Source organism: Anas acuta, chromosome 1 (assembly GCF_963932015.1).
Source record: "Anas acuta chromosome 1, bAnaAcu1.1, whole genome shotgun sequence".
In the NCBI taxonomy this organism is placed as follows: domain Eukaryota; kingdom Metazoa; phylum Chordata; class Aves; order Anseriformes; family Anatidae; genus Anas; species Anas acuta.
In genome coordinates, this window is record NC_088979.1 from 117,639,822 (window position 1) to 117,665,337 (window position 25,516).

General features: G+C 38.8%; 1 protein-coding gene across 1 annotated transcript; it reads right to left on the reverse strand.

Annotated features, from left to right (window-relative positions):
- Positions 1-1,597: 1,597 nt before the first annotated feature.
- Positions 1,598-25,476, reverse strand: ATG3 (autophagy related 3). The gene is made up of 12 exons (XM_068696603.1): positions 25,316-25,476; positions 23,290-23,331; positions 18,967-19,016; positions 17,731-17,801; positions 15,998-16,105; positions 13,950-13,999; positions 12,031-12,112; positions 11,474-11,508; positions 10,615-10,770; positions 9,834-9,961; positions 3,749-3,817; positions 1,598-1,808 (listed from the first exon to the last, which is right to left on the reverse strand). The coding sequence occupies exons 1-12, from the start codon at positions 25,385-25,387 to the stop codon at positions 1,727-1,729; spliced, it is 945 nt and encodes a 314-aa protein (XP_068552704.1). The 5' UTR covers positions 25,388-25,476; the 3' UTR covers positions 1,598-1,726.
- Positions 25,477-25,516: the final 40 nt, after the last annotated feature.

Genomic DNA, 25,516 nt, shown 5'->3' on the forward strand with positions numbered 1-25,516 from the left:
TGTGGGTCAGGTTTTGTAATATCAGGGTATATTTGTCCTACAACTGCTGTAAGACGTTAAATATCATGGTGTTGATGGAAGCCACTGACTAGTTTGCTTCACTGCTGCTGCCCATCTGTTTTTCTGCTATAGTCAGAGAAAAAAGCCTTCCATTGCTAAAAAAGAAAAAAACTATAATCATGCCACTGAACTTCTGTCAACAGCCTGACAAAGAGGAACATTTTGTTATGGTATTTGTTATCTCAACATACTGGAGACCACTGAAAGGCTAATTCACCTTCCTAAAGGAGGGGAATAGACACCTTTTAGGGAGAAGAAGGTTTTAAAACATTCTGACAGAGCAAGCTGTCCCCAACCCAAAAAAAAATACCCCCCCCCCCCCCCATTTATTGGGTGGAGAACAGCTTTTTCCTTTGTTAACAAAGGATTCAACACGTCTTTGAAATGAATCTGATAGGAAAATCCTATGACATGACTCAGAGGGTGTGGCTAAGTTTTGTTTCAACCAGCGTTACTCTTCACTTATACAGACACTGCTTAAAATATTGTCCAAGAAAGAAGTGAAAATTAGTATCAAAATAGGAAAGCTGTTTTAAGCAAAGGACAGAGAAATTGATTATAGACCCTGATAAGTGAGAATATGGTACAGAGAACAGGCAAGGCTTGGCATCAGTTATGCCAAGCTTCCTATTCAACTGTACGTTCAGAAAATGTAGATAACCAATTTTGGATTATCCTGTAGCATGACAGCTGGATGTTTGTGAGACAAAGATGTTGTTGCAAAAGCTACGAAGACTTTAAGTGAAGCTATGACATACACACAGCAGTCCTTTTCTCCTATGAATGATGAACTTGCATTTTATAGGGCAGAAGATAGCTGCCAAAGCCTGGATGTGTCTGCAATACCTGAATTCAAACAACATTATGGACGCTTTAACCTAAAATGGAAATCATGCTATTCAGCTGCAAGTTAGCATAGTCTAGGTTGGGACAAATTTTCAAAATTGAACCCTGCTCTAACACAATTTTCTCCCTCCTTCCATTTGTAGTTTTCTAATTGGACTGTTCTTGCATTTATTACAAGTTGAACAGGCTACACACTAATACTCCTTTGTCTCCCCAAAAATGCCATCTCCAAATGCTAGTCTTACTCAAGTGTAAATCTGACTCACCTTTCAAAGAATGTCATTTATTTGAGTGTTATTCAAAGAACGTTATTTGTCTGCTTTAGTTTAAGACGTAGTTAATTTTTCCTAATACGATCATCACTTATTTTCCTTCAGCTTTCAAAGCCTTCTTCCACTTAGAGGAAACAACCATTCATAACTATGGGAAAAAAACAACTTGTCTCTCAAGTGAATTTAAATCGGAGAAATATGTCACATTTCCAGGAATCATCTTGGCAATGAAGCCAAAAAGATTAGGCTTCTACTAATACTAGTAAAGTAGACTTTAACTTCCAATATAGAGGAAAAAACAGTCTTCTGTTGAAAGGAAATTGAAAGAATTATGGAGAAAAAAATCCACCTTTTATTGCAGTATACGTATAGGAATGAAAGTGATTTATTTATTACACACAGACTTCTATTAAAAAGGCTGGTAATGGAACATTTTATTTTAATGCATTGACTTGATAAAAGGTTAGTTACAGAAATTGTGTGTAATGTTGTATGTCACATGGAAGGGTTATTTAAAAAAAGATTTGATAGAGGATCTCTCATTTTAGTTACATCGTAAAGTGCCTCGTATAGTCATATTCTATTGTCGGAATGACTGCTTGTACAAATTTCAAGAAAATAAGAAGGTACCTGTGTTTGGTGTTAAGGAAAAGGTGCAACAGCTAGAAATCCTCAACCCCCCGACCCCCAAACATACCAGCAGTCACATGCAATGGTCTGCTCAACAGTTTTTCTTGCTAATAGGAAAATAGTACTTAAAAATTACACAGTTAGAGACTGGGAAATTTACACAGTAGAACTCTAGTAGTAACATCTGATGCTCCTCCAAATACACAGACCTTTTTCAAGTTAAAGCAGGGAAACGGAAGTTCCTTTCAATAAATCTTACAAACTACACAAAAATTTGCAATCCCATTTACATACTTAATATTTGCTATTAACAAATGCCAAGGTAAACTGCACCTAGAAAGGTTAACTCCTAGCTACCTTCCTGTAACTACAAGGAAATCAGGCTCCTCAGTGGCTCAGAAAAAGAAGTTGCTGTTCTGAACAATTCCTTGGAAAGGCTCCTTCCTGTTGATGGGGGAAAGTAGAGAAATTAGCTTTGCTAAGCTTTGAAGTCTGCCCTCCTTGAAGTCTTCCTAGTCTCCCTTATATGAGTCATCTTCAATGAATCACCTTCAAACACTTGTTGTGCCCCAATCTGTAATGTGAAATATGCCTGATAATTGCTGTCTGATATTGCTGGATAATGTCTGTCCAATTGGGGCTGAGGCAGACTGACACCAAAAAGAAAAATAAATCGCAGCTTACAATAATTATGTTATATTGGTACTTGATAGAAGAAAAAAATACTACTTTGGCACAGTCTCATTGACCATTTTTTGACAAACACAAACTACACGACAATGATGTACGGAACTGTCTGCTAAAACCCCTCAATTATGTTAGAAATAGCAAAAAAAAAAGTAATAAAAATCTTGAAAATAAGTTATTTCAAACTACTGAGAAGCAGACAGCTTCAACTAACTAGATGCATTTTCCAGTTCATTTTCTGTTGCTTGCTGCACAAATTTAGCAAGTGTCAACTCAGTGAACATGAATTTTACTGATTCAGGGCCTCTGGCTGCTCAGTAATCCCCTCCCTTGCTTGCCTTGTAGCTGCAAAAGCAGTTAGATTACTGTTCGGAAAGGACGTACTTGCTTTTAATACCAAGGCTATTTCAATTATAAAGCACAGTACCGATTACTACAAGCATAATGCCAGTCACCTAACTAAAAGGAAATTGTTAGACATTCTATACTGATATTCAGAACGATGTCATCTTCATTGCTTTGTCATCCTAGTGTTTTCCCAAAGCAAGGTTTGTCAAATACTCTCTTCACTCCATGTGAGCAGTAATAGGATCTCCACACCTGTCAGAAATGAATCTCAGAGCCAAATCTAATACAGAAGCAGCATCTCCTTACCAAAAGGGTTGTTAGGCATTGGAATGGGCTGCCCATGGAAGTGGTTGAGTCACCATCCCTGGAGGTCTTTTAGACATTTAAATGTAGAGCTCAGTGATACGGTTTAGTGGAGGACTGGTTAGTGTTAGGTCAGAGGTTGGACTGGGTGATCTTGGAGGTCTCTTCCAACCTAGACGATTCTGTGATCTCTCATATTTCTAAGTCATTACTATGAGGTAACATCATAGCATGGATTCCCAAACTACACTTACGCATGTACCAAATCTGACCACACTCTATGAACCTCCAGCTCAACCTCCTAATACATCCTCCTGCATCACACTATCAGTTCCATCCTCATAGCTGCTTCCCTCCCACTTGTACAGAGACTCAACGCCTGTCCCTTCAGCACTACCTACTTTCCCCTGTGGTTCCTGCCCCACTCCCCGCAACTGATTAGTGGTGTTTGTTTGCACAGATCTCATCCCAGAACTCTAGCGTGCTACCAAAACAGCTGTTTACTGCTTTCACACACCGCTGTATTTCAGTTTAGGAACCCTTAGGTAACAGCTAGTGCAAAGAAGTCTCTAGAAATACCATGCAGTAATGAAAAAGGATACATGTGAACTCCAAGTTCTCCCCCACCTTCTGCAACAGTCTCAATTATTTTCTTCATCACTTCTGCATGCCTGAAAAACAGTAAAAAAATATTTTAAAGATAAAACAACTCCCTTTTCATTTCAGTAAGATTGTATTTTACACAAACTAAGTTTTGAATGGTTACCTTCAGTGCAGGAGGAAGAGATTTTCAGTTTATTAAGGTAGAAATCAAATAATAACTGAAAATATTGTCATGATTATAACATTACTTACCAGCCCCTTACATTGACAAGGAAATCGGAGGATGGGCTACACTACAATGTATTCTGAGTAGCATGGTGAGAGGCATTCTGCTTGCCGCTAGTATATCTGTTAATTGTGAAATAGGGGTTAATCCCAGATGAACCCCCTTTAGAAGATGACTAGAAATTGTTGCAACTTTTTTCACTGCCTCCTATAAACTTTCAAATTTGCTTAAGTTAAGAGAGGAAATTACTTACATAATTCACAGAGCTTCCTAGGAAAGCCAGGCTAAACCAACCCTGCATAAAACACTTTTTTGCTCTGGGACCGACTAGGGAAACTTTCCCCAGCTACAGCTGTAGTTCTATGGCAATAGGTTCTATGGCAACAGTTTCTAAACTATCTTCTGCTCACTCATGACTAAAATCATGACAAGGTTTAATCTGACAAACTTTCTAAATCAGATTACTACTGTGCAGTGGAGGATGAACATTTCTCCATGTGACTGTACTTTGAGGTTAAGTCAGTGACTTACCAGACCTACTATGAACCACACAAATACTTCTGTACAAAGCTGATCATAGGAATATGACATGGAATTACAAAAGAGCTGAGATGAGAAGAATTAGAAGAGACTCTGGTCATCATCTAGTCCAGACCTCCCTGTACAAGGAATAGTGACCTAGAACAGATTGCTCATGGACATTGTCTGGTCTAGCTTTTAGTATCTCCAACAATGAACACTTCAAATCTTTTCAAGACCAGTTACAATTTAGGAATAATTGTCTTATATTCAGGATAGCTCCTCTATCTCATAACCTACGGGATGACGAACATACAAATCAGAGGAGAGAACTACTCTATGGTTAATTGAGGTTTTATTTATACATTCTTAACCCAAACTCACCTTACTTTTATCTATGCATCAACCCTATTTTAAATTCATGATTCTGCAGGCAATCATGATCAGAGAGGCCATATAGCGCTGTGAACACTCAGTTATACAAGACTTCAAACTAGCCAGCAATAGCAGTTTAAAGAAGCCATCCTGAACAACTATGTGCCTCTGAGATCTAGAAAGAGTGGTAAGTACAGTTTGCGTAATTTACTGAACACGCTTTGATGTTGTTATGCAAATCTAAATAACTGACTAATTGTTGGCGTTCAGCAATCACCTCTGAAGTTAATCATTCTGACAGTGACTGTGAACACAAGGAAGGAAGCTGTTGCAAAATTACCAAGACACATTGTAAACAGGAACATGTACGTCTGGGGAAATACAGAAGGTCAGCATTTGTCATTTATTGCGCTGTTGATCCGTACATGCCAGCTACTCTTCACTGTTAATTGCAGTTCTGGATCCTCACGATGCCATGGCAGAACACATGCTGTACGTGGTACCAAGGCTGGTTACTTCAATATAGGAACCTCACTGCTGTTAAAGCTTAAGTTTTGACCTCATCTGTAATGGTGGGCTATTTTTTGTACTGGCACAGAGTCCAGGTCATCCCATGGATGTCAGAAGTGTTTTACAGGATACAGGTTCAATCACATACATCTTAATGATGATTGTTCTTTTTTTTTTTTTTTTTTAAAAAAAAAAAAGAAAAAAGGACTAAAGTTCTCACATTCTTTAATTGCCATCATAATAGTAATTCTTACAGTTACTTGGGAAAGCTTTTTAAGAACCTTGCAAATTCTCAGAAATTGGTTTCCTTTCATTAGATAATTCTGAGGAATTAACATGAAGTATATACCTCCCCCTCCATATAAAAGGAATGTGATAACTGGGAGAAATGTAACCTAAAACATCCTATCTAGAAATCTCAAAAGCTCAAAGATTTTTATTTTACTTCTGAATAAGAGCTCCCCAGAGACAAGTGGTTGTCTTAATTCAAGGTGACTAAATACGATGTGTTCACCAATGCTTGTCCCAGGAGATGTTTGTAGATCCCTTGAGCTAAGAAATAGGTCAGTCATGTGAAACACCTATGAAAATCCCCTAAATTACTTTCAGGTATTACTTGAATCACCTCAAGAGTTGGTTGATACAAGTTATTCATATTCCAAGTCAGAAATACCACTGTTGCTATTGAAAAGAAATTGAAATATGTAGAGTTAAGACCATGCATTAAGAGACTATAAATAAATTGAAAGCTGCTGATTTCTTAGACTCATAAGACAACTATTTATGCTCTCATTGGGACTTTTTGCTTTTTAAAGTGAAGAAACCCCCTCCCATGCTTTGTAAGTGAATAAAACTTTTGGTTAAAGAAATAAATTTCACAATGGAATTCAGCATAGTTGACATACGGACATTCTCCGAGTATCAGCTGGAAGGGAATCACCACACGGGAAAGTAAATGGAAACAGTAAAAGCCAACCGGACATAGTGGGGGAAAAAAAAAAAAAACACAAAACAGATACGACCACCAGAAGTGATTGATTTGCCCTACTTAACTAGTTTGATGATTTATTCATAAAACTGATACGAACATTGAGAACTGTGATTAAAAGTTTCCAGCAGTTAATGAGGAAGTTGAATATGTTCCTGCCAGTACCATAAAAATGCTGACAATAAATTTGTCTTCCAGAAGGGCTGCAAGATGAACAGTTTCAACTAATTACTCAGAATAGAAGCAATCTTAAGCAGCTGCCTATGGCAATCATCTTCACTCTACCACCCCGTTTCTCTCTTTTCTCTGACGCAGGACAAAGGGATAAATGCATCACAGGAACAGTCAAGCAAGGTTAGCGCCATCCAAATACCTTACATTACACAATATTTGTAACATGTAGGGAAGCAACAGCAGCAGAGCTAGATAAACACTGGAACTTCCCAACTAAATTAAGAAAAAACAGTGCTTTGGGCCTTTAAAAAAAAAATAAAATCTCACAAGTCCAGACTTTCTTAGCTGTAAGCCTTATTAAATTAAGGAGATGGAATAGCTTGCCTTGGAGAACAAGAGAACATACCTAATGCTTCAAAAGTCAGGTAGCATGAGAATCTAATTTAGCCAAGGTCTTTACAGCACTGGTACCTAGCAGTCCCATAGAATTCATAGAACACCATTTGAAACATTCATTTTAGCTAAGCTATCAGTCACTTCTCACATTCTCAGGCCTTTCCCAGGTCAAGCAGGTGCCAATCAACTAGACTGCCTCATTTTTGAGAAGGCTTCATTTAAAGATTACTGACAAATTGGTCTCACTGCAATATCCTTTTTTTGTTGTTGTTGTTCTTAAAAGACTAATTGCAGCAAGTTTAATGATGCAAGTTATTTCTTCAAGAGTAGATACAGAGTACATAACAAAGGCATTGAAACTTCATTCACTTCACAGGAAAAAAATGAAAAAGATACACTCACAGATCTCCTGGAAAAGAAAACTCAATCCAAGTTCAGAAGCTAGTATTAAATTGGTTCTTACTCTGCAAAGGAGTTTTCAAAATTGAACAGGTTACGTTGTAGTCACTGCCCTACATAAACTCTACCTAGTTAATAAGGGCTGTAATTCCCAGATGTCATCTTTGTTTCTTCTCTGAGCGCCCTCCAACCTGCATCCATCAACAGAAGCTTCTTCACAACCAACTTAGCAGCAGCACTTTCGGCAGTGACTAAACTGAGCCACGGCTTCATGCACTTTTTTTTTTGTCTTTGCTTTGGATAGTCATCTTCCTAGTCAGTCTTAAGCCTTCCTACATTGATCCCACCTGATACTCCTTCAAAAGCACTAGCTGTGCAAAGAGCTGGATGCACTTTTTGCTTCCAAAGCCCCGTTTACTGCAAACAAGACAGAGTAACAAATATATCAACATACTAAGATTCCTATCTTCGTATGTTACAAGAACCTTTGCATCACACCAGAAGTCCACCTTATCTGATAGATTCATCATACATGCCCAAGAAGCCTGAGCGAGTGCCTAGTAGTACTTCAAGTCTCCAGCAGTACACAGCCCAGAGACACTCTAATACTGAAGCTGTAACTTCACTTGTAACAACTCTTAGCAGTCTTTTTCTTTCATTATATTGCCTGAACAACTTTAGTTTAATTAGATGCATGCAGAATTTACTCCTTTTTCTGGCTTTCAGTGTGCAAGTAGTGAGCTGCATTCAATGCCACTAGTTTTCATTATTTAGAAGAGGAAAAAAAAACAAAACACCACCTATCATTTATTCTCCTTCTGTAGGGTTTGTGATGGAGGTCTCAGAAACCAGAACTCCCTCCTCAGCAGCATTTTGCTAGCTGAAGGGTGGCATGTTATTCAAATAATTCCTTATTTGGAAGAAGCTTCGTAACTGATGGCAGTTATCTCTAACACCCTCTTTGTACCTCTTCCAGTTTTAGTCTTCCTTTACCTCAGACTGTAGAACCGATGACCAGAACTGTACTGCAGTATTCAATTTTCAGGTGGTGGTACCAAACAATCACAGAAGCTTAATGACATTTTCTGTTCCACCTTTTATTCTTTTTCTATTAGGGCTCTCTGCCTTCCCGTACTGCTCTTGAGTACCAAGGCTTATACTTTGACAAATCTACTGTTACTGCAGTCTTAAACCTGGTGATTTAAAGACCAAGAATGAAGTTCACTATTTAAAAATTTCTCTAAGTCAGGTGTACAGGGGAGAAAGCTGTTCCCCACTTGTACACTGGTTTTCCTGCTCAATATTGTTCAGACATAACCCCTAGTGCTCGATGAACGCAAACACTGCTGTAAAGCAGTGGTTAAAGAACTAGGATCTGGAAGAAATACAAGATGCAGATTTCTGAAGTACGTGAATATGTATCTTCACAACAAGATCAAGAGCAGCCATCCACCAGTGCAAAGCTTCCATGCTCTTTCTATGTTAAGAATGGTATGCCCTTCCTGAGACTAATCATACAATTAAAGATGGCCTAAACCAGTAATAAGAGTGTTTTGAGTCTGCAAAAGCTACCATAAGCTTGCCAACGAGAAGCTAATTATTTGACATCTCAGCTAGTGACATAAGATCCATGTGTGCTTCTTCAGGTACTAAGACATTTACAAGACTGAAAGAGGCAATTGTGATTTTATTTATCTTTATTTTAAACATATGCAAGATTATAAAGCATGTATTTTTATTTATTTATTTATTTTTAAAGAGAAAGCCCAAACTCACATCTCTAAGATCTTAATACTACCAAGAGGTTGAGGAGTTACACTAGGATACTGGCTCTGCATCACTAAGCTACTTCAGAAGGGATAAAGGCCTAGTATCTGAGATGAAAGGTACCTTCAAAGACCTGTTCGAAAAAATATCTGCACAGCTAGTCTAACTACAGACTCCTTGCATTTTGGATGAGAAATGTGGAAAATGCAACAGAAAACACTGAGAACATGAATGTGTTTTGCATTTGTGTTCAACAAATATTTCAGTGTGGCATATAGAAGACCTGTTTGTCAGCATAAAATTTCAAGGACTGCTGGAGGAAAAGAAGGTAGCAATTACAGAATAGGAAAGTTATTTCAAACTGAAATGAAACAGCTTTTTCTTCTCCTAGAGTACACATTATGCAGCAACTTATTGCATAGAATGTTTTTTTTTTTTTTTTTAAAGTGTTCTAGTAGTCTGCCATCTTCTGGAGTCTATAGGAAAGTGGAGGAAAAGCAAATTAAGCACAGAAGAGAGCTCTAACTTCATAATACACTTGCAGAAGCAAACACTGGGAATGACTCCAGAGAAAAGCTGTTATCTGCCTTTCACACTCCCTCAGAAGTGAGCAGACCACTATGGCAGCCACCTGTGGAAATACAGCCAAAAAATCTAAACAGAATTCCTAACAAGACTAGCAAAATGCCTTATGCCTGCATCCTGAATCACACCAGGAACAAAGACTTACCTGCACGGATGAACTGAGCACATGGGAGGAGGAGGAAGATGAGGATGATTTTCAATGGTCACTGTTTTTTTGACGTGATCTTGACTAATGTCTTCATACATATGCTCTACTGTTAAAGGCTGCCGTTGCTACAAGAAAAAAGGGAACATTTGAACAAAAGCATTACTTGCAAAGAATCTTCTGCTCCTTCTCAATAATTCTAACATCATTAATGTATGAGGTACTGTAAATTACAGGTAACTAACATATAACAGATCTGAAGGTATGTCAAAGGAACTGTTGTAAGATCCATATGGTATAGAAACAGCACTGCACACAGTTTTGTTTTTAATACACAAGGTGAATGGCAAAGTCAATATATTTGAGAACCAAGACCCTGGTTCTCATCTAGGCATTTGAGCCATAAGTCCTCACAACTTTAACTCAAGAAACTTATCCATTAAAAGGGAAAAGTGATTTATCTAATCTTTTCCCCCAAAGGTCATGAAAACACACATCTGCTTACTTGCGTAAATTGACTGGGGTTATTTCTGGTAGCTCAAGAAATAGCAGTGCATGATTTTCCTTCTGTTATATGTGCTTGGTTACAGAGTACAATTTTTCAGCAAAATATTTTTTACTTCCTGCAACCCCCAAAGCCCTGTCTGCAACCCTGACTGCGTAATGGGTTTTCTCACCATTTCTTTGAATTTGTTCAGTGAATAAGAAAGCAATAACAAAGTAGCCTTGCTATTTGATGTGATCTAATTTCAGAGAAGTGAGGAAAAAGATAGAGATATACCTCATCATATCCAAATAACCAGAGCCTTGGAGTTTGGTAATATTTGTCATAAGTGATGTAGAGGTCATAAGTTCTAGTCTGTAGAATAGCATCTTCCCCTCCAACATCAACTTTAGCTTTGTTAACTTCAACAATCTGTCTTGTGTCAAGTGTTGCCTGGTTTTCAAGGTAAAAATGACAATATTAGTACAGTCTTGTTATATTCCATCATCACATCCTAAGCAGTTAGGAAAGGTTCTAAAATTGAAATTAATGTTCTTAATATTAAGAAATGTAGGACTTGGGGTTTTGCTTTAGTCTTCAAAGCAGGAATACTGCAATTTTTCTTCCTTAAGTCTGATTTCTCAAAAAAAAGCATGCAACTACATAGTCTTATCCCCTCCATTCTTTCACCAATAACTTTTGAACTTCTTGATAATTCCAATGAAATTCAGAAGGCAGAGGTCTGTTTATGCACGTGTCATAAAGATCTTAAGCAAGTACCCCAAATAACCATACCCTCTGTTTTCCCTCGTAACACTTCAGCATCCGTGTAGTCAGTTTAACCCACAAGCCACTCAATTCACCACATATGAGCCTCAAGAACAATCACATGTGAATAGAACATTGCATGTAAGCAGAACAAAGCAGATCAGCAAAAAAAAAAAAAAAAGCAAAATTACCGTAACCAAAATCTTTCAGGACCTAAGAATTAGGATAGATTGGCAGGAGAAAAATCCACAGGAAACCAAGTTCAGAAATCCCACCACTTATAATAAGATTATGTGAACTATTTGTCATCCTTATTTTTATTTTGTGCTCATATTGGTGATAAGCATTGCAACAGAGAAGACAGAACTGGACAGAACTGTTCACTCACATCATCTGTCTCCAATAGCCCACTTTCTTCATACTCTGAAAAGAAGACCCATAAAATTCTGTGTTCAGCTCATAGTTAGCTGTCATATTTCCCATTCATAAACAATTCCATTAAAAAAATATCCACACATACCTAAAGATGTTTTATTCAGGGAGATCTCCCAACCCCTAAACCACATTATACCTCTTAACACAATTTGACAGGCTGTAACAAGTACATGACAAACAATCCTTAAACACGTAGTTTTTAGCAGACAGATTAAACGTAGATATGAAACCAGAACGAAGTTGTGCCAAAATCCCTATTTTTTGCTTGCATCTGTGCTGCTACTCAAACTAATTTGCCACTCAACACTCACAGAGATTTTATCGCAGAAGTTAAACATGCATCAATAATACCATTCAAAAGGTAACAACAAACAGGGACCTGCTTTTTTATTAAAAAAAACAAAAACAAAAACCAAACATGCATTCCATTAAAAAGTAGTATTTTCTTAGAGTGTTCTATAGTTAAAGGCTTGAAACAAATACACCCCCTCATCCAATTTAAGGAAATACCTTCCATGTCTGCAGCTTCCCCTTCATCTTCCTCATCATCATCTTCACAAGATGCTGATCGTTCTGGTATTTTTATATTATCCTTCAGAAGTTAAATTGAAAGCACTGCTTTAAGACAACTGCATTTAAGATGCATCTACACAGTTTAACAGCCCCAGCAAGTTTAGGTCCAGTCAACTGAGCTATACAGAAAAGTAGCTCCTACAATTTCAGCAACTATGCTGAACTCACATATTTGCTTATTAAACAAACTTAGTTTTGAAATCCTAGCATAACGTTAAAAATGCACTACAGATTTCTCCTCTGACTTTGTAGTCCAGAACGACTGTACTCTTAAGCAAAGAGTAGACATAGTATTAAACAATTTCTTTTCAAATAATCTACCTACGTCAAATGAAAGGCAATGACTAAACACATAGACTAATATTTTGTGTGAATTAATTCACAAACAACTGTGCAACAGTTCCATAATTATTTCTGAAACATTTAAGAGCCCCCCCCCTTTTTTTTTTTTTTAATATCACTGTCTGAGGAAACAGAGCCCAACAGAGGTGAAGAATATGACAAATATGACAAGTCCTCAGCCAAATTTTGTGCTGATATGTAACATTTGAATCCAACAGACAATTCTAGAGAAATTCAGAAGGGGGAGGTCTCAGTTTATGCTAGTTTCATGAAGACTTTAGGACAATTCTCAAAACGATAAGAATTAGAAACTGCTCTAGTTGTAAGCATCACCAGACTGGTTTCCTCACTGAAAAAAAAGAAAAACAACAAACAACCAGTACAAAAATATGTTGTCAAGTATTTTGGCAAAGAGTATATTATCATAAAAGGATTTGTCATTCTGGATTGGACTTGTGCTCCAAGAAATGATGTACTATACAACAAACATTTTTTTTGCATACCAAATATAAAAATTGAAATCCAAGTCATAACACAACAGTTACGCATCACAATAATATTCTAAAAGTACTTTTTCGTAAAAACAGAGATCACTTTTAGGTATTTATTAAGGCTGTTTCTTCAACCCTTATGTAACCAAGCGGTGAAAAAGCAGTATTTTTTTTACTATGTTCAGCACAGTTCCATTTAAAATGGTTGAATTTCACAGTTCATCACATCAATAGTGTTTTGAGTTGTTTACAATTTGTGCAGTAATATGTGGGAGCCCATTCTCGCTCCCCCTAAACTTCAGAATCTAATGATTTATGCCTGGATAGTTTCACAAATTCTCATAAGGCATAGCTGGAACTCCACTTGAGCCATCAGCTAATCTTAAAGCACTTTGTCTTTGGCTCTCTTAAGCACATTAAGAAATATGTACATACACACGCCCCTCAATTTTTTCCAACTATTCTCAGTTTCCCAAGGGCTTAAGTTTCAGATTTGGCACCTGCTACATAGTGACTTTTTGGAAAAGTACCGATAGTGATGACTTTGTAAGATATTTAAGCAGTTTTAGTTCATGTGAATGCGAGGACAGCAGTTTGTCAAACAGAATTTAATGCGTTTAAACCTGCTTGCAGAAGTATTTCAAGGTTATGAATAAATACATGTACTTTACACTCCTGCATTATTTTTTCCATATAAGAATTTTATTTATGCTGGCTCTCCAAACATTAGCTTCTTGAGACACAAGTACAGTATCACTGTAAACACATTATCATCTTCAGTTTGTAGATTTCTGGCAGACTAAAGACATTGCAGTAAGAACACTGCTTTGGTAAACATCAAAATAAGGAGATGCACATGCTTTAACTACTATGGTGGGCTGTGAAGATCAATGAGCATCTGGCAACATATCTAGCGATAAACGTGCATTTAAACCTTTCAGAAGCAACACTAGATTGCTGCAGGTAAGATTTCTATTACCTTTACATCCCATAATAAAGCAAAAGAAATTTCAAAACAAGTACCTTACTGTCTAGTGTGATCTCCTTAACTGCTTCTGTTGCACCCACTACACCTGTTAAATGAACAAGAAGTTTGCATTAAAGAAGTTTCTTTGTCACAGAACACTGGAAATAGGTTGAGACATTGCAGAGTGAGACCTGCAACCAAAAGCAGTGTATAATTTTTCTAGTTACATGTCACAATGATTTTAGACATTTGAAAGGCTGTTTATTTGGTGTTGGTAGCATGCATGGAGATGGACATCTATAACGAGACCATACTTTTAACGTAGAACACAATAGCACAGTTCTGGTACTTCAAGCAAATTTTGTTGATGGAACACCACAAAGTAATTTGGATTTTTATTTTAAGGAGTTTTTACACAAAAAATGAGTTCAGCATAGGCATTCACTTTGCAATAATACTCAGCTTTGGGACGATGGCATGCATTTATGAGTACTTCTGAAGCATCTTGAAAGCAAAGTGTTCGTGACACAGCAATATCATGGCAGGTCACGATGCTTTTAGCTGAGGAAGCAATGGTAAAAAAAGCTACCCGAAATCACAGCAGTATCAACTCTTCAGTACCTCCCCATTACCTTCCTAGTTTTAATGCAGCTCTCATCTGCTGCTCTTTGGGATACAGGCCAACGTCTGCTTTGACATAGTATACACATCTTATTAGCTCTTCAGCTGAGAAATTGATCATTATGGAGAATAAACCTGGAACCAAATTACTGCCCACCAGAAACGCATGAATGGACCTCAACTGTTTGGGAAACAGGTATGCCAGGTCAACACTACTAGGAAACGATGCGTTTCCAGTGGCTGTGTGATCGTTTACAGAGTGTTTCCCACCCACCAGAAAAATATGTTGCTATAAAGCATATAAATACAGATAATTTATTTCCATCTATCTCCTCTGATGGTGTTTGGAAACCTGGCTAGGTCTAGTCAAGAGTCTTGCAGCTGTGTTACCCCAGCATGGTGACCAAAATCAGTCCACCCTAAAAAACAAACAAACTTGACAAAGCAGGAAAGGGGAATGCATATTTAATTCAAGAATATGACAAAGCTTTGTCAAAAAGATTTCTTTAGGGTGGGGTGTTGTATTATGAAGTGCAATGCATTTAAGAGTTGCCAGCGATCAAAAACATACATCTATAAAAGAAAGGAGGGCATCTTCTTTCACCCTTCCTCTTCCCAGCTTGGCTGAACAATTTAGTGAGAACATCTACCAGATTACAGCAAAAATGAAATACACCAAAGAAAGTACTGACTAAAGTACATTCTACCCTTGGAGACGGTAGGAACAGCATCATTGTAAGACAAGTTGATTAACTTATGACAAAACATGAGGAAAGGCTAAAACTAATAAAATTAGCAGTTCTCAAGAGAAGAGGAATATGATTTAAGAGGTTCTGCCAGAAATACTAATGAGACAAATTCACTTAAGCAGTAATTTTAGTCTTATTATAAATGCAAGCCCATCTGAAGATTTCCTATGAGAAAGGCCACATCTCACAGTGATCACTGTATTTAATTTTTATTTTTCAGCCCCCTAGTCCACCTCAGATACTAAAATAAGAGTTATTTTCTAATGATTCCCCTTTTAACTCAAACACAACAAATTAACAAAATGTGAAACACTACAATAATTAAAGTTTCTTTGGGTCATCACTAAGTTAAAGGATCGGTAGAAATTAGCATATTCTTCCAATTAATATTTTAAAGCAACATTCTCTAAACAAGGTCTTTTAAAGGAGCGAACTGGTACACGGCTCTTCAGCCCATCGATAGCCTAGTTGTACTTTAACAAGAGAATAATAAAATACTGTCAACCAACCTGAAAATACTGTCAACCAACTCTGAAAAACTGCCTATTTCAGGCATACAAGCACTCAGTTAAGCAGCCATATGCAGAGCAAGTGGGTAGCTGGCACTGTAACTTATTTTTTCCCAGATTAGATAATGGAACACAGCCACCTGAGAAAGATTTTACTTTTTAATAGTAGAAACTGATTATCTTATCAATTACCGAATGCAAAGTTTGAAGCAAGACTTTGAATACCTGCATTGTGAAAGGTGTCTACCCATCCCCCATCACCATCATCTTCTTCTATAATTGCTTCCTGCTCATCCGAGTACTCCATCTGCTTACATCTTTTGTAGCACGGAACTGCAAAGAAATTGCACATAAAAATGATTGCAGCCATTCTGTACAAAATCGGATGGAAGTATGAAGTTATTCTACAAAGACTTCTGAAATATGGTAGTCTCTCATATATTCTTATTTAAGAAATTCTAGAGCTATATTTCAAATGCAAAAGCACAAACTTAAATATGGTAGGAGGTGTTTTATCTCACAGCAGTGCATCACTTGACTTGACTGGAAAAAGCTTATTCTTCCAAAACACTAGAAACCTCTCATGTCTCTTTAGGCTGCCTATTCATTCACTAACAACTGGAGACAACCTACTAGTTTTCTTCGCATCACTAAACCATTTCTAGTCCAAGAACAACTTCGCTTATATTAGCTTAAGTTTACTGAATTGATTTGTCTTCTGCTACAAGTTTGAATCAGCAATTTATTATTAAACATACCTAATTTATCATGGTAATTATCTAGAAGTTTTGAAGAGGTTAGCATTAATTTAGAATAACTTCTGACACATGAATTATTATATCACTGTACATCAAGTCCAGATTTAAACGAAGTTTCCAGAAAAATTAACAGAAAGAATGCAGAAAGCAAGAATTATGTCAAAAATTGCTTATTTTCAGGAAGAGTGGGGTGTAGAAGTCAGAGTGAAGAGAGGTTGTCCTGACTTCCAAAATGAAGTCTGTAGCATGGCTCTTGGTTTCACCCTTAGCCCATAACTTCTACTCATGTGGTAGGCCAATGCATCATTACCAGCACAGATGGCATGAACAGGAAACATTTTAAAATGTGTCCTAGAAGGGTCACAGCAATGTGGGACCCTGAAACCAGGAGAAAAAGAAATAAAGTTGACCATGCAGCCATTAAGACCATTTCAGCAAGTCCATCCAACACTAGTATTAGCATTTTCACATGACAGTTTCCTGCAAGACTCTGAAAGCCTGCAAGTAAAATCAAAGGATGCAAAGTGCACTGCAAGTGCAAATCTCTTCAGGATCCTTTCAGTTCTGCAAGTACTCCTAATGACATTATCTTTGACATATTTTGATACAAGATCTTTCAAGAAAATGATTTTGCCATGATTGTGTTGCAACCTTATCTTTCTCATGCATTTTATTAAAAACGTAGTAATCACAAATATTATATATACATAACCATGAAACTGATCAAAATTTGATTTATAAATGTATTTTATATCACTGCTATTGAAAGGAATACTGACATTAGTTACACATCTGAACTAGAAGCATTGGTGTTACCATGAAAGACATTCTAGGTACACTTCCATAACCCAGGTTTTCCCCCAAAAAAGAGGAAAATAAACCTATTTTCTTTTTAGAAACTGAACGTGAGCTGAAGGGCAGGAAAAAAAAGGACAGGCAGATAAGGAGATTTATGATACTTAAGCTTCATTTCTACTTCAGCAAGGCAAACTGCATTACTAGTATAAAGCCCTAATCGCAACTGGTCTAAAGAAAGAAATTTTAGATGTGCAGGAAAATTTTTTTTAATATCCCAAAGCCAAAACATCCAAAGTGCAAGATATTTGCTTCCCCTGTCAATACAGACAATCAGTAGAGTTGATAGCACAATCAGTCATGCTATCAATCCTAAGAACACTTATATTTAAACTTCAGCCTTACCATTTTTAGTTACCAAAAACTGTTTGTCTGTTGGCAGATAAGCCTTGACTTTTAGTTCTTCTCCTGAAGCCCTGCAAAATGAAGTGCACCATAAAAGGTTGAGAATTTGGTGATGTGCAAAAGAACCCTATTTTCAATTTATATGAAGAACATTCTACATACTTCTCTTGCCCTTTTCTCAGAATTCGTTTGCTATGACTTTACTCTTGGCTACAGAGAGATTTTGATCTAGGTATGAGGTCAAAAAGGTTGGCCACTCCTGAACTACAAAGTCTTGGATCAAAACCTATTTGCTGCTTCAATAGCTACTTAGGAACTACAAGCAAAGATGGGTTGACAGAGGAATCTAGTCTATATGAAATGTACTAGGATCAGCAACAACACAGTCCCAAGCGTTTGTAGAGATTAACTTCAGAAAAAGCAAGAAAGACTTGTAAAGATATAAAAACCAGTAACAGTCACCAGAGCTCATGTTATTTAAGCGCTTGTTTTTGCCTTCTGTGTTTTTTGGTTTGGAATAAGAGTCTAAGCTTCTAAATAGCCTCTTGCCAACTGCTGACACACAGACCTGATTCAACATTTTCTCTGAAGGAGACAATAAAAAGGCAAGAAACAATGATTCGAGCATAACAATTCCTCCTTCATCTGTTCGCAGCCCAGTATAGAGCCAAGAACCTTGATGATACCAACTGCACAGACTGATTAGTTTTATAATGCAAGACATTAATAAAACATAAGTACCTTATTTGCACCCTTACCACACACAGAAGATAAGGGATTTCTGAGGGCAAGCACAGCAAAATTACCTGATGTGGGCCAACTTGAAAATGTTTAACCAACAAGCTCTTGCTTAAAATATACCAAATACAACTTGCTCTTAGCAATTTCAGTTGGACATGGCCTTTGCTTTTTCAATCACCATTGCTAAGACAAACTCAGGGAGACACACTGGTGCTGCAGCTGAACACTGAAAGCATGCATGGTAACTTATTTCCTCTACTACAGCCTTTGGAAAACAAAAGATCCCCAAACAAATCCTCATTTCCACTACCACTACACAGAACAACAAATAAGACCTGCTTGACTTAAAGTTAGTATCACTTCATCACAGAAATAGCATAAGTTCTACTGCAAGAGTCAGTGCACTATTCTGAAATGATGAATTGTATCCAATAGAAACATACAAAAGCATAGGTAGGGATGCTAACTTTCCTTAATTCTTTTGATTTTGCTTACCATTGCCAAGTAGGGCAGTGGTGAACTAAGTGATCTCCAGCTGCGACAAACTGTTAAGACAAAAAAAATTAAAAGTACTGTTAAATATAGAGTAAGGAAGCAATTTCTGCAATAGTAATATTTCAGTCATATATTCCTCCAATAGTTCTTAGTTACATTATCTGTTTATATCATTTTGATGCTTTAACAACTTTTCAGCTAACCATAAAGACCCACAAAGACTAAAGTAACTTCACCTGGAGGAAATGCATACTAAGCATTGCTTCCTAGGCCAAGTAGCACTGTTTACTTTGTGATGAATAAGCTGCTTTTCTTTGCTACTCTTCAAAGTTCTACAAAGACACTCAAGAGATTAACATGAGAAGATGAATACTTGAATTTAAGCTTTCCCCTAAAACCAAACCAAAAAATCTATTTCTGTATTTTACTTGAGTTTCAGCTACAAGGTGTTTCTCTTCTAGTGTTCAAAACAATTTTGCAGCGAGAGGAAGTAACATTGTCACCATTTCAATGAACTAGGGACAGAACTGCAACAGAAGAATAAATAGTATGCTTTTGATAATGACCATCACCATGCATCACCGACTGACATTTACTAGATATGGATAACCAAGTACTTAGAACATTGAAAAAATTTGTGCAGAACTTTATTCTGAAGAAATAGCTTTTAAAAATCTTCACTCCACTTGTTCTTATTATCAGACATAACAGTTTTTTTAAAATCACATCACCTTTTCAAAGCAATATTGGATATGCTGTGCTAGACTTGTATAACCAAGTCAAAATCCACACAGCAAATTATAACCCACTAGACTTAGTTTTTCCTACACAAATTGTAGAAGGCAAACCTGCATTTAAGAATAGCAGTTTGTGTGCTCTATGCATTAGTGCCTTTTGAAAAGAAGGTGTATGCCTATTGCTGCAATTGCTTTGTCTTAAAACACCAGGTTATAATAATGTACTACCAGGCTGACTACAAGCTGTTACGGAGTGACATAACGGGCTTGGAGCATAAGTGCCAGTCATATTCTCATCACGCCTTCCAATGCAAGGCACATCAGTGTAGTAGAAAATACCACAATGTGTATTGCATGCAGATTAGCAGATTTAATCTCTGCAAAAGTGATTTCTTTCAACCATTTTCCAAGAAAAATCTCTAGTGAAATACTCATTTTAAAGAAAACAGTAATCCCTTCCAACACACATGGAAATTAAAAAACACGCTATTAGGCTTTACCTAATAATAAATAACACATGAAACTTTAGAACCACTTAAAATGCTCTGTTCAGAGAATTGGAACAGTGTTTGTAGTTCAATGTTGAAGGACATTATTTAAGATGAAAAATTCAAAGCATTCTTTGGAAGTCTATGAATGCAACAAAAAAATAAAAACAACACTAAATTTCTTCTCCTAAACAGCATAATTAACCTAGTTGGTTTCACTTTCTAAAGCACTAACTTTATCGTACCTGAATTGGTATAGCAGAAGTGGCAAGAAAACAATTTGAGATTTGCCTGTACTTACATATGAAATGAAAATGGCCACCTTTCTGAAGCATTAGCTAGTAAGAACTCATGACAGGCAAGAATTTGTTAAAATTAAATCAATTGCACTGATAAATGGAAAAAATACAGATGCTGAATTTAAATAGTCATCATTAGCCTTATCACTAACAGACTCATCTTCAGAGACAAGCCACAACAACCACACTAAGTTTATCACAACGGTGAGTGTCTCAGACTAACATACAGGCAGAGCAGGTTAAACTGAGATTCATTACTCATGAAATCCAAACTCATTCAAAGATAACATAGAATCATAGAATATCCTGAATTGGAAGGGACCCTTAAGGATCATCAAGTCCAACTCTTGACACCGCACAGGTCTACCCAAAAGTTCAGACCATGTGACTAATTGCACAGTCCAATCTCTTCTTAAATTCAGTCAGGCTCGGTGCAGTGACCACTTCCCTGGGGAGCCTGTTCCAGTGTGCAACCACTCTCTCTGTGAAGAACCCCCTCCTGATGTCAAGCCTAAACTTCCCCTGCCTCAGCTTAACCCCGTTCCCGCGGGTCCTGTCGCTGGTGTTAATGGAGAAAAGGTCTCCTGCCTCTCGACACCCCCTTACGAGGAAGTTGTAGACTGCGATGAGGTCTCCCCTCAGCCTCCTCTTCTCCAGGCTGAACAGGCCCAGTGCCCTCAGCCGTTCCTTGTACGTCTTCCCCTCCAGGCCTTTCACCATCTTCGTAGCCCTCCTCTGGACACTCTCCAACAGTTTCATGTCCTTTTTATACTGTGGTGCCCAGAACTGCACACAGTACTCGAGGTGAGGCCGCACCAGCGCAGAGTAGAGCGGGACAATCACCTCCCTCGACCTACTAGCGATGCCGTGCTTGATGCACCCCAGGATACGGTTGGCCCTCCTGGCTGCCAGGGCACACTGCCGGCTCATATTGAACTTGCTGTCTACCACGACCCCCAGATCCCTCTCTTCTAGGCTGCTCTCCAGCGTCTCATCGCCCAGTCTGTACGTGCAGCCAGGGTTTCCCCGTCCCAGGTGCAGGACCCGGCACTTGCTCTTATTGAACTTCATGCGGTTGGCGATCGCCCAGCTCTCCAACCTATCCAGATCCCTCTGCAAGGCCTTTCCACCCTCATTCGAGTCCACAACTCCTCCAAGTTTGGTGTCATCGGCAAACTTGCTCAAAATACCTTCTATTCCTACATCCAGATCGTTTATAAAAATATTGAAAAGTACCGGCCCTAAAATGGAGCCTTGAGGGACCCCACTGGTGACCGCCCGCCAGCCTGACGCAGCGCCATTCACCATAACCCTTTGGGCCCTGTCCGTTAGCCAATTGCTCACCCATCGTATGATGTTTTTATTTAGATGTATGGTGGACATTTTGTCCAGTAGGATCCTATGGGAAACCGTGTCAAAAGCCTTGCTGAAGTCCAACATCCTACCATCATCACAGTTGATATCAGTTCTTTAGCAATCACTACTATATTAAGATCAAAATCATCAGGGAATAGGAAAGACTGTCAAAGGGACAATCAGCATATCCATGCTCCGGTCCTATCTAAATTTAACAGGACTATTAGTCTTACTGTGTAACCATTTCCCTTCAATATGGCTTTGAAGGATCCATTCTATTCATCTTATCAGCATCTATGTTTATAGCACAGACTATTTGCATTCATTTACTGGTGTTTAAATGCTGCAAGCAGTTTAACTCAGCATGGTTCTTCCTATGTTCTATAGAAGGTATCTGATCTTTCAGTCCTACTGCAAAGTTCTCTCCTACATCTACTGTTTAATTCCTCCGTGATATGTATCTACTTTCTCCATAAACAGTTATTTTTAATCTATAATACATTAGTATGTAAAATACAGACACCTATGCACACACAATTATCAGAACACCATGTTGCTAAGCCTGTTTTTCTGAGTAGTACTCCCGTGGGTCACAGAAACCACAAGTGCTTGCATGCCTTGCAACAGAGCAGAAAAATGCTTGCTACCAACATTAGGAAAGACACTTTTGCCCACATGCACTACCTGTACCAGTTGTAATTTGTTCTCTCCCATCTTCACGTTTGTACAGTCTCACTTTTCTTTCATTCTACCTAACAGTTTGAACACTATTCTTACACCTCTGTAAAGACAACGTGTTTTCAGAACAGTAGCATTTTAACATGAAAAACAGCAGAACAGGGAAGCCTACATAGCACTGCAAAATCAGTGCTAATATTCTAGAAAAATTCTTGTTGTTTTTTCTTCATAGCAGACTCCTTTAAAAACTACAACTGCTTGGCATTAATCCAAAACACAATCACTCTGAAGCAGCCTCTTGGGATTGGGAGAGGGTTGTTTGCTGTGAACAAGCATATATAATGATTTAGCCACAGCCCTGGAAGGAACCAAAAGAGAAGAAAGAAGACTGTTTCCAAGACACAGCAGTACAAGTTCTCCTTTGAATTGCTTATGGAAAAGGCCTTTGAAACAAACATATTCCTGTTTACTTCCATGATATATACAGAGTTGTTGACCCAGCATGAGCTTCCTTATTAGTGTTTTAGGACATAGTACAGGAAAAGATAATTCACATTCAGATGCCACGTTGCATTTCAAGAATTCTGCTGTTGGTCTACTTCACCTGTAGAGTAACAAGGCCATTTAGAACTTCCACAGCATGGAAATTGTTTCAAGAAGGAACTGACAAAGGTGTGAACAGTTTGAGATGCATGATCATTTGGAGTAAAAGTTGTATTTAGAAAATATGGAAGTACTGATATTTCAAAGGTTCTAAATACTTACCTCTTCAGGTGTAATTACTCCAGTTTCTTTAAATTTGGACTCCTGCAATTAAAAAAAAAAAAAGTTAAAAGTTGTGAGTTCTGCTGGCAAATCAACATACCCACTTTACTGGTAAATAAAAACATCTGTGAGACTTCCATCTTGCGACCAGCTCAGTCCACACAGATCTCTGAAGCAACTTGGAGGTAGCCTTTGCATGGGCTGATAAAATATGGAAGCAAGATGTATAAGTAAGGCCTGACATAATTACTTAGATGCAGGATCTGGGGAAATTGTGAAAAGTATTTTTTTGATGCTGCCAATTATATCAACAGCTAAGAAAAAAGACTCCTTACACCTTGTTACGTTCACCAGTAAGAGACTAGTAAGAGATGGAAAACCAGATAGAATTTAATGATCCTCTCAGTCAGGGCTTTGGGACTGTTTCTTAGCCCCAAACAGCAGTGCAATGCATTGATATGACGGCTTTTAGTTAAGAAACCTACTATTTGGCTACAACTTTAGCCTACTCAAGCGCTAGGAAAGCATTGAAGAAAAACAGCCACTGCTTAACTTAACTATTCTTGACACTTAACCCTGGTGCACACTACCACCTGTGTTAAATAAATGGAAATGAGCACACCTAGCTCATGAACACATCTGACACCTTCCTCTCCCATAACATTAGGAAAAGCAAACTGGCTGCTGGGCAGACATTATAGTATTACTCTATGCAGTTCACAAAAACCAAAGAAACCCAAACAGCTATAGTTTAGCAGTTTAATTACCATAAACCCAAGAACTCCTGATAACACATTATGCAATATCACACTAGAGTCAGCTTACTATTTAAAACCTCAACATTAACCACATGCATTATGCAACACGCACAAAGTTGTGCTTCTGGAATTACAGAAGGAAACATGTAAAATACCCACACTCTGTTCCCCAAGGGTAAATAATCTCATCTTTTTCATCTCAAAGCATCCTGTGGTATGCAAGCTAGCGCGAGACACAACTCTAGTTTCTTTCCGAAGGTAAGGAATGGGAGCACTTATTTCAGGCCCCTTGTAAAGGGAACACATACACATAATATTATCACCTCCCCCATGTGGGAGGGTCCACCTTGCCTCCCGGCCGCTAGCTGTACATCTGGTCACACAGATTCCTCTTCTGCTCACAGCAGAATAAAGCGCCAGCTGCTCCACAACAAGCGTATGTGGTGAACACATCACTTCACGTTTCCACACCACAGCTTCACTGCAGCACGCATTGGTGGTCGAGCCTAGGAAGATGCACTACCCAGGGAGGATACCTCCAAGGGACAAGCTCAATTAATAGCTGCGTATCGCTGCCTTCAACCCAGAGACCTAAGCGTCAAGGTGTAAGGCGTATAGAAGGTCACGCTACAGAACTACGGGCAGAGAGACTGGTGCTGTAAATAATTAACAGTAGAAATATTAAATGGGAGATTTATAGAGCAATTAAGGTTGGAAAAGACCTCCAGGATCATCTGGTCCAAGCATCGCTCTCCTACCAATGTCAAACAACAAACAAGGCTCCTGAACACCAGGGACATCTCCTTGAGCACCCCCAGGGGCGGTGACTCCACCACCTCCCTGGGCGACCCGTCCCAGTGCCTGACTGCTCTTTCTGAGCAGAAATGTCTCCTCATTTCCAACCTGAACCTCCCCTGGTGCAACCTGAGGCCATTCCCTCTAGTCCTGTCACTAGTTATCTGTGAGGAGAGGCTGACCCCCAGCTCCCCACACCTTCCTTTCAGGCAGTTGAGAGCAATGAGGTCTCCCCTGAGCCTCATCTTCCTCAGCCCAAACCCCCCCAGCTCCCTCAGCCCCTCCTCACAGCACTTGTGCTCCAGGCCCTGCACCAGCCTTGTAGCCCTGCCCTGGACACCCTCCAGGACCTCGCTGCCCTTCTCGCCCCCCGCAGCCCCTTCCCCAGCCCGGGCTCCCACCGGGGAGGGGGGGGGGCACGGCTCAGCGCCGCCCCATCGCCCTCTCCAGCACCCTCCCGCCCCCTTCAGCACCTTGAGCACGGGGGTGAGGTACTCGGCCACCTCCAGGGCCTTCCCCTTCACCGTGTTGATGACGCTCTGCATGCCGCCGGCCGCCCCGAGCCGAGCCGAGCCGAGCGATGGCCGCGGCGCCGCCCCCTTCCTCCACCTCCCACCGCCCGCCCTCCCTCCCGTCACGTGACCCGCCGCCATTTTCTCTCCCCTCCCTCCATC

Coding starts and splice junctions, on each gene's coding strand:
- ATG3 (XM_068696603.1), bottom strand. CDS start 25,387: ATGCAGAGCGTCATCAACACGGTGAAGGGGAAGGCCCTGGAGGTGGCC. Junction 19,017..23,289: donor GAGTAATTACACCTGAAGAG/GTAAGTATTTAG, acceptor TTGTCTTAACAG/TTTGTCGCAGCTGGAGATCA. Junction 9,962..10,614: donor GGTTATTTGGATATGATGAG/GTATATCTCTAT, acceptor TTTTTCTTGTAG/CAACGGCAGCCTTTAACAGT.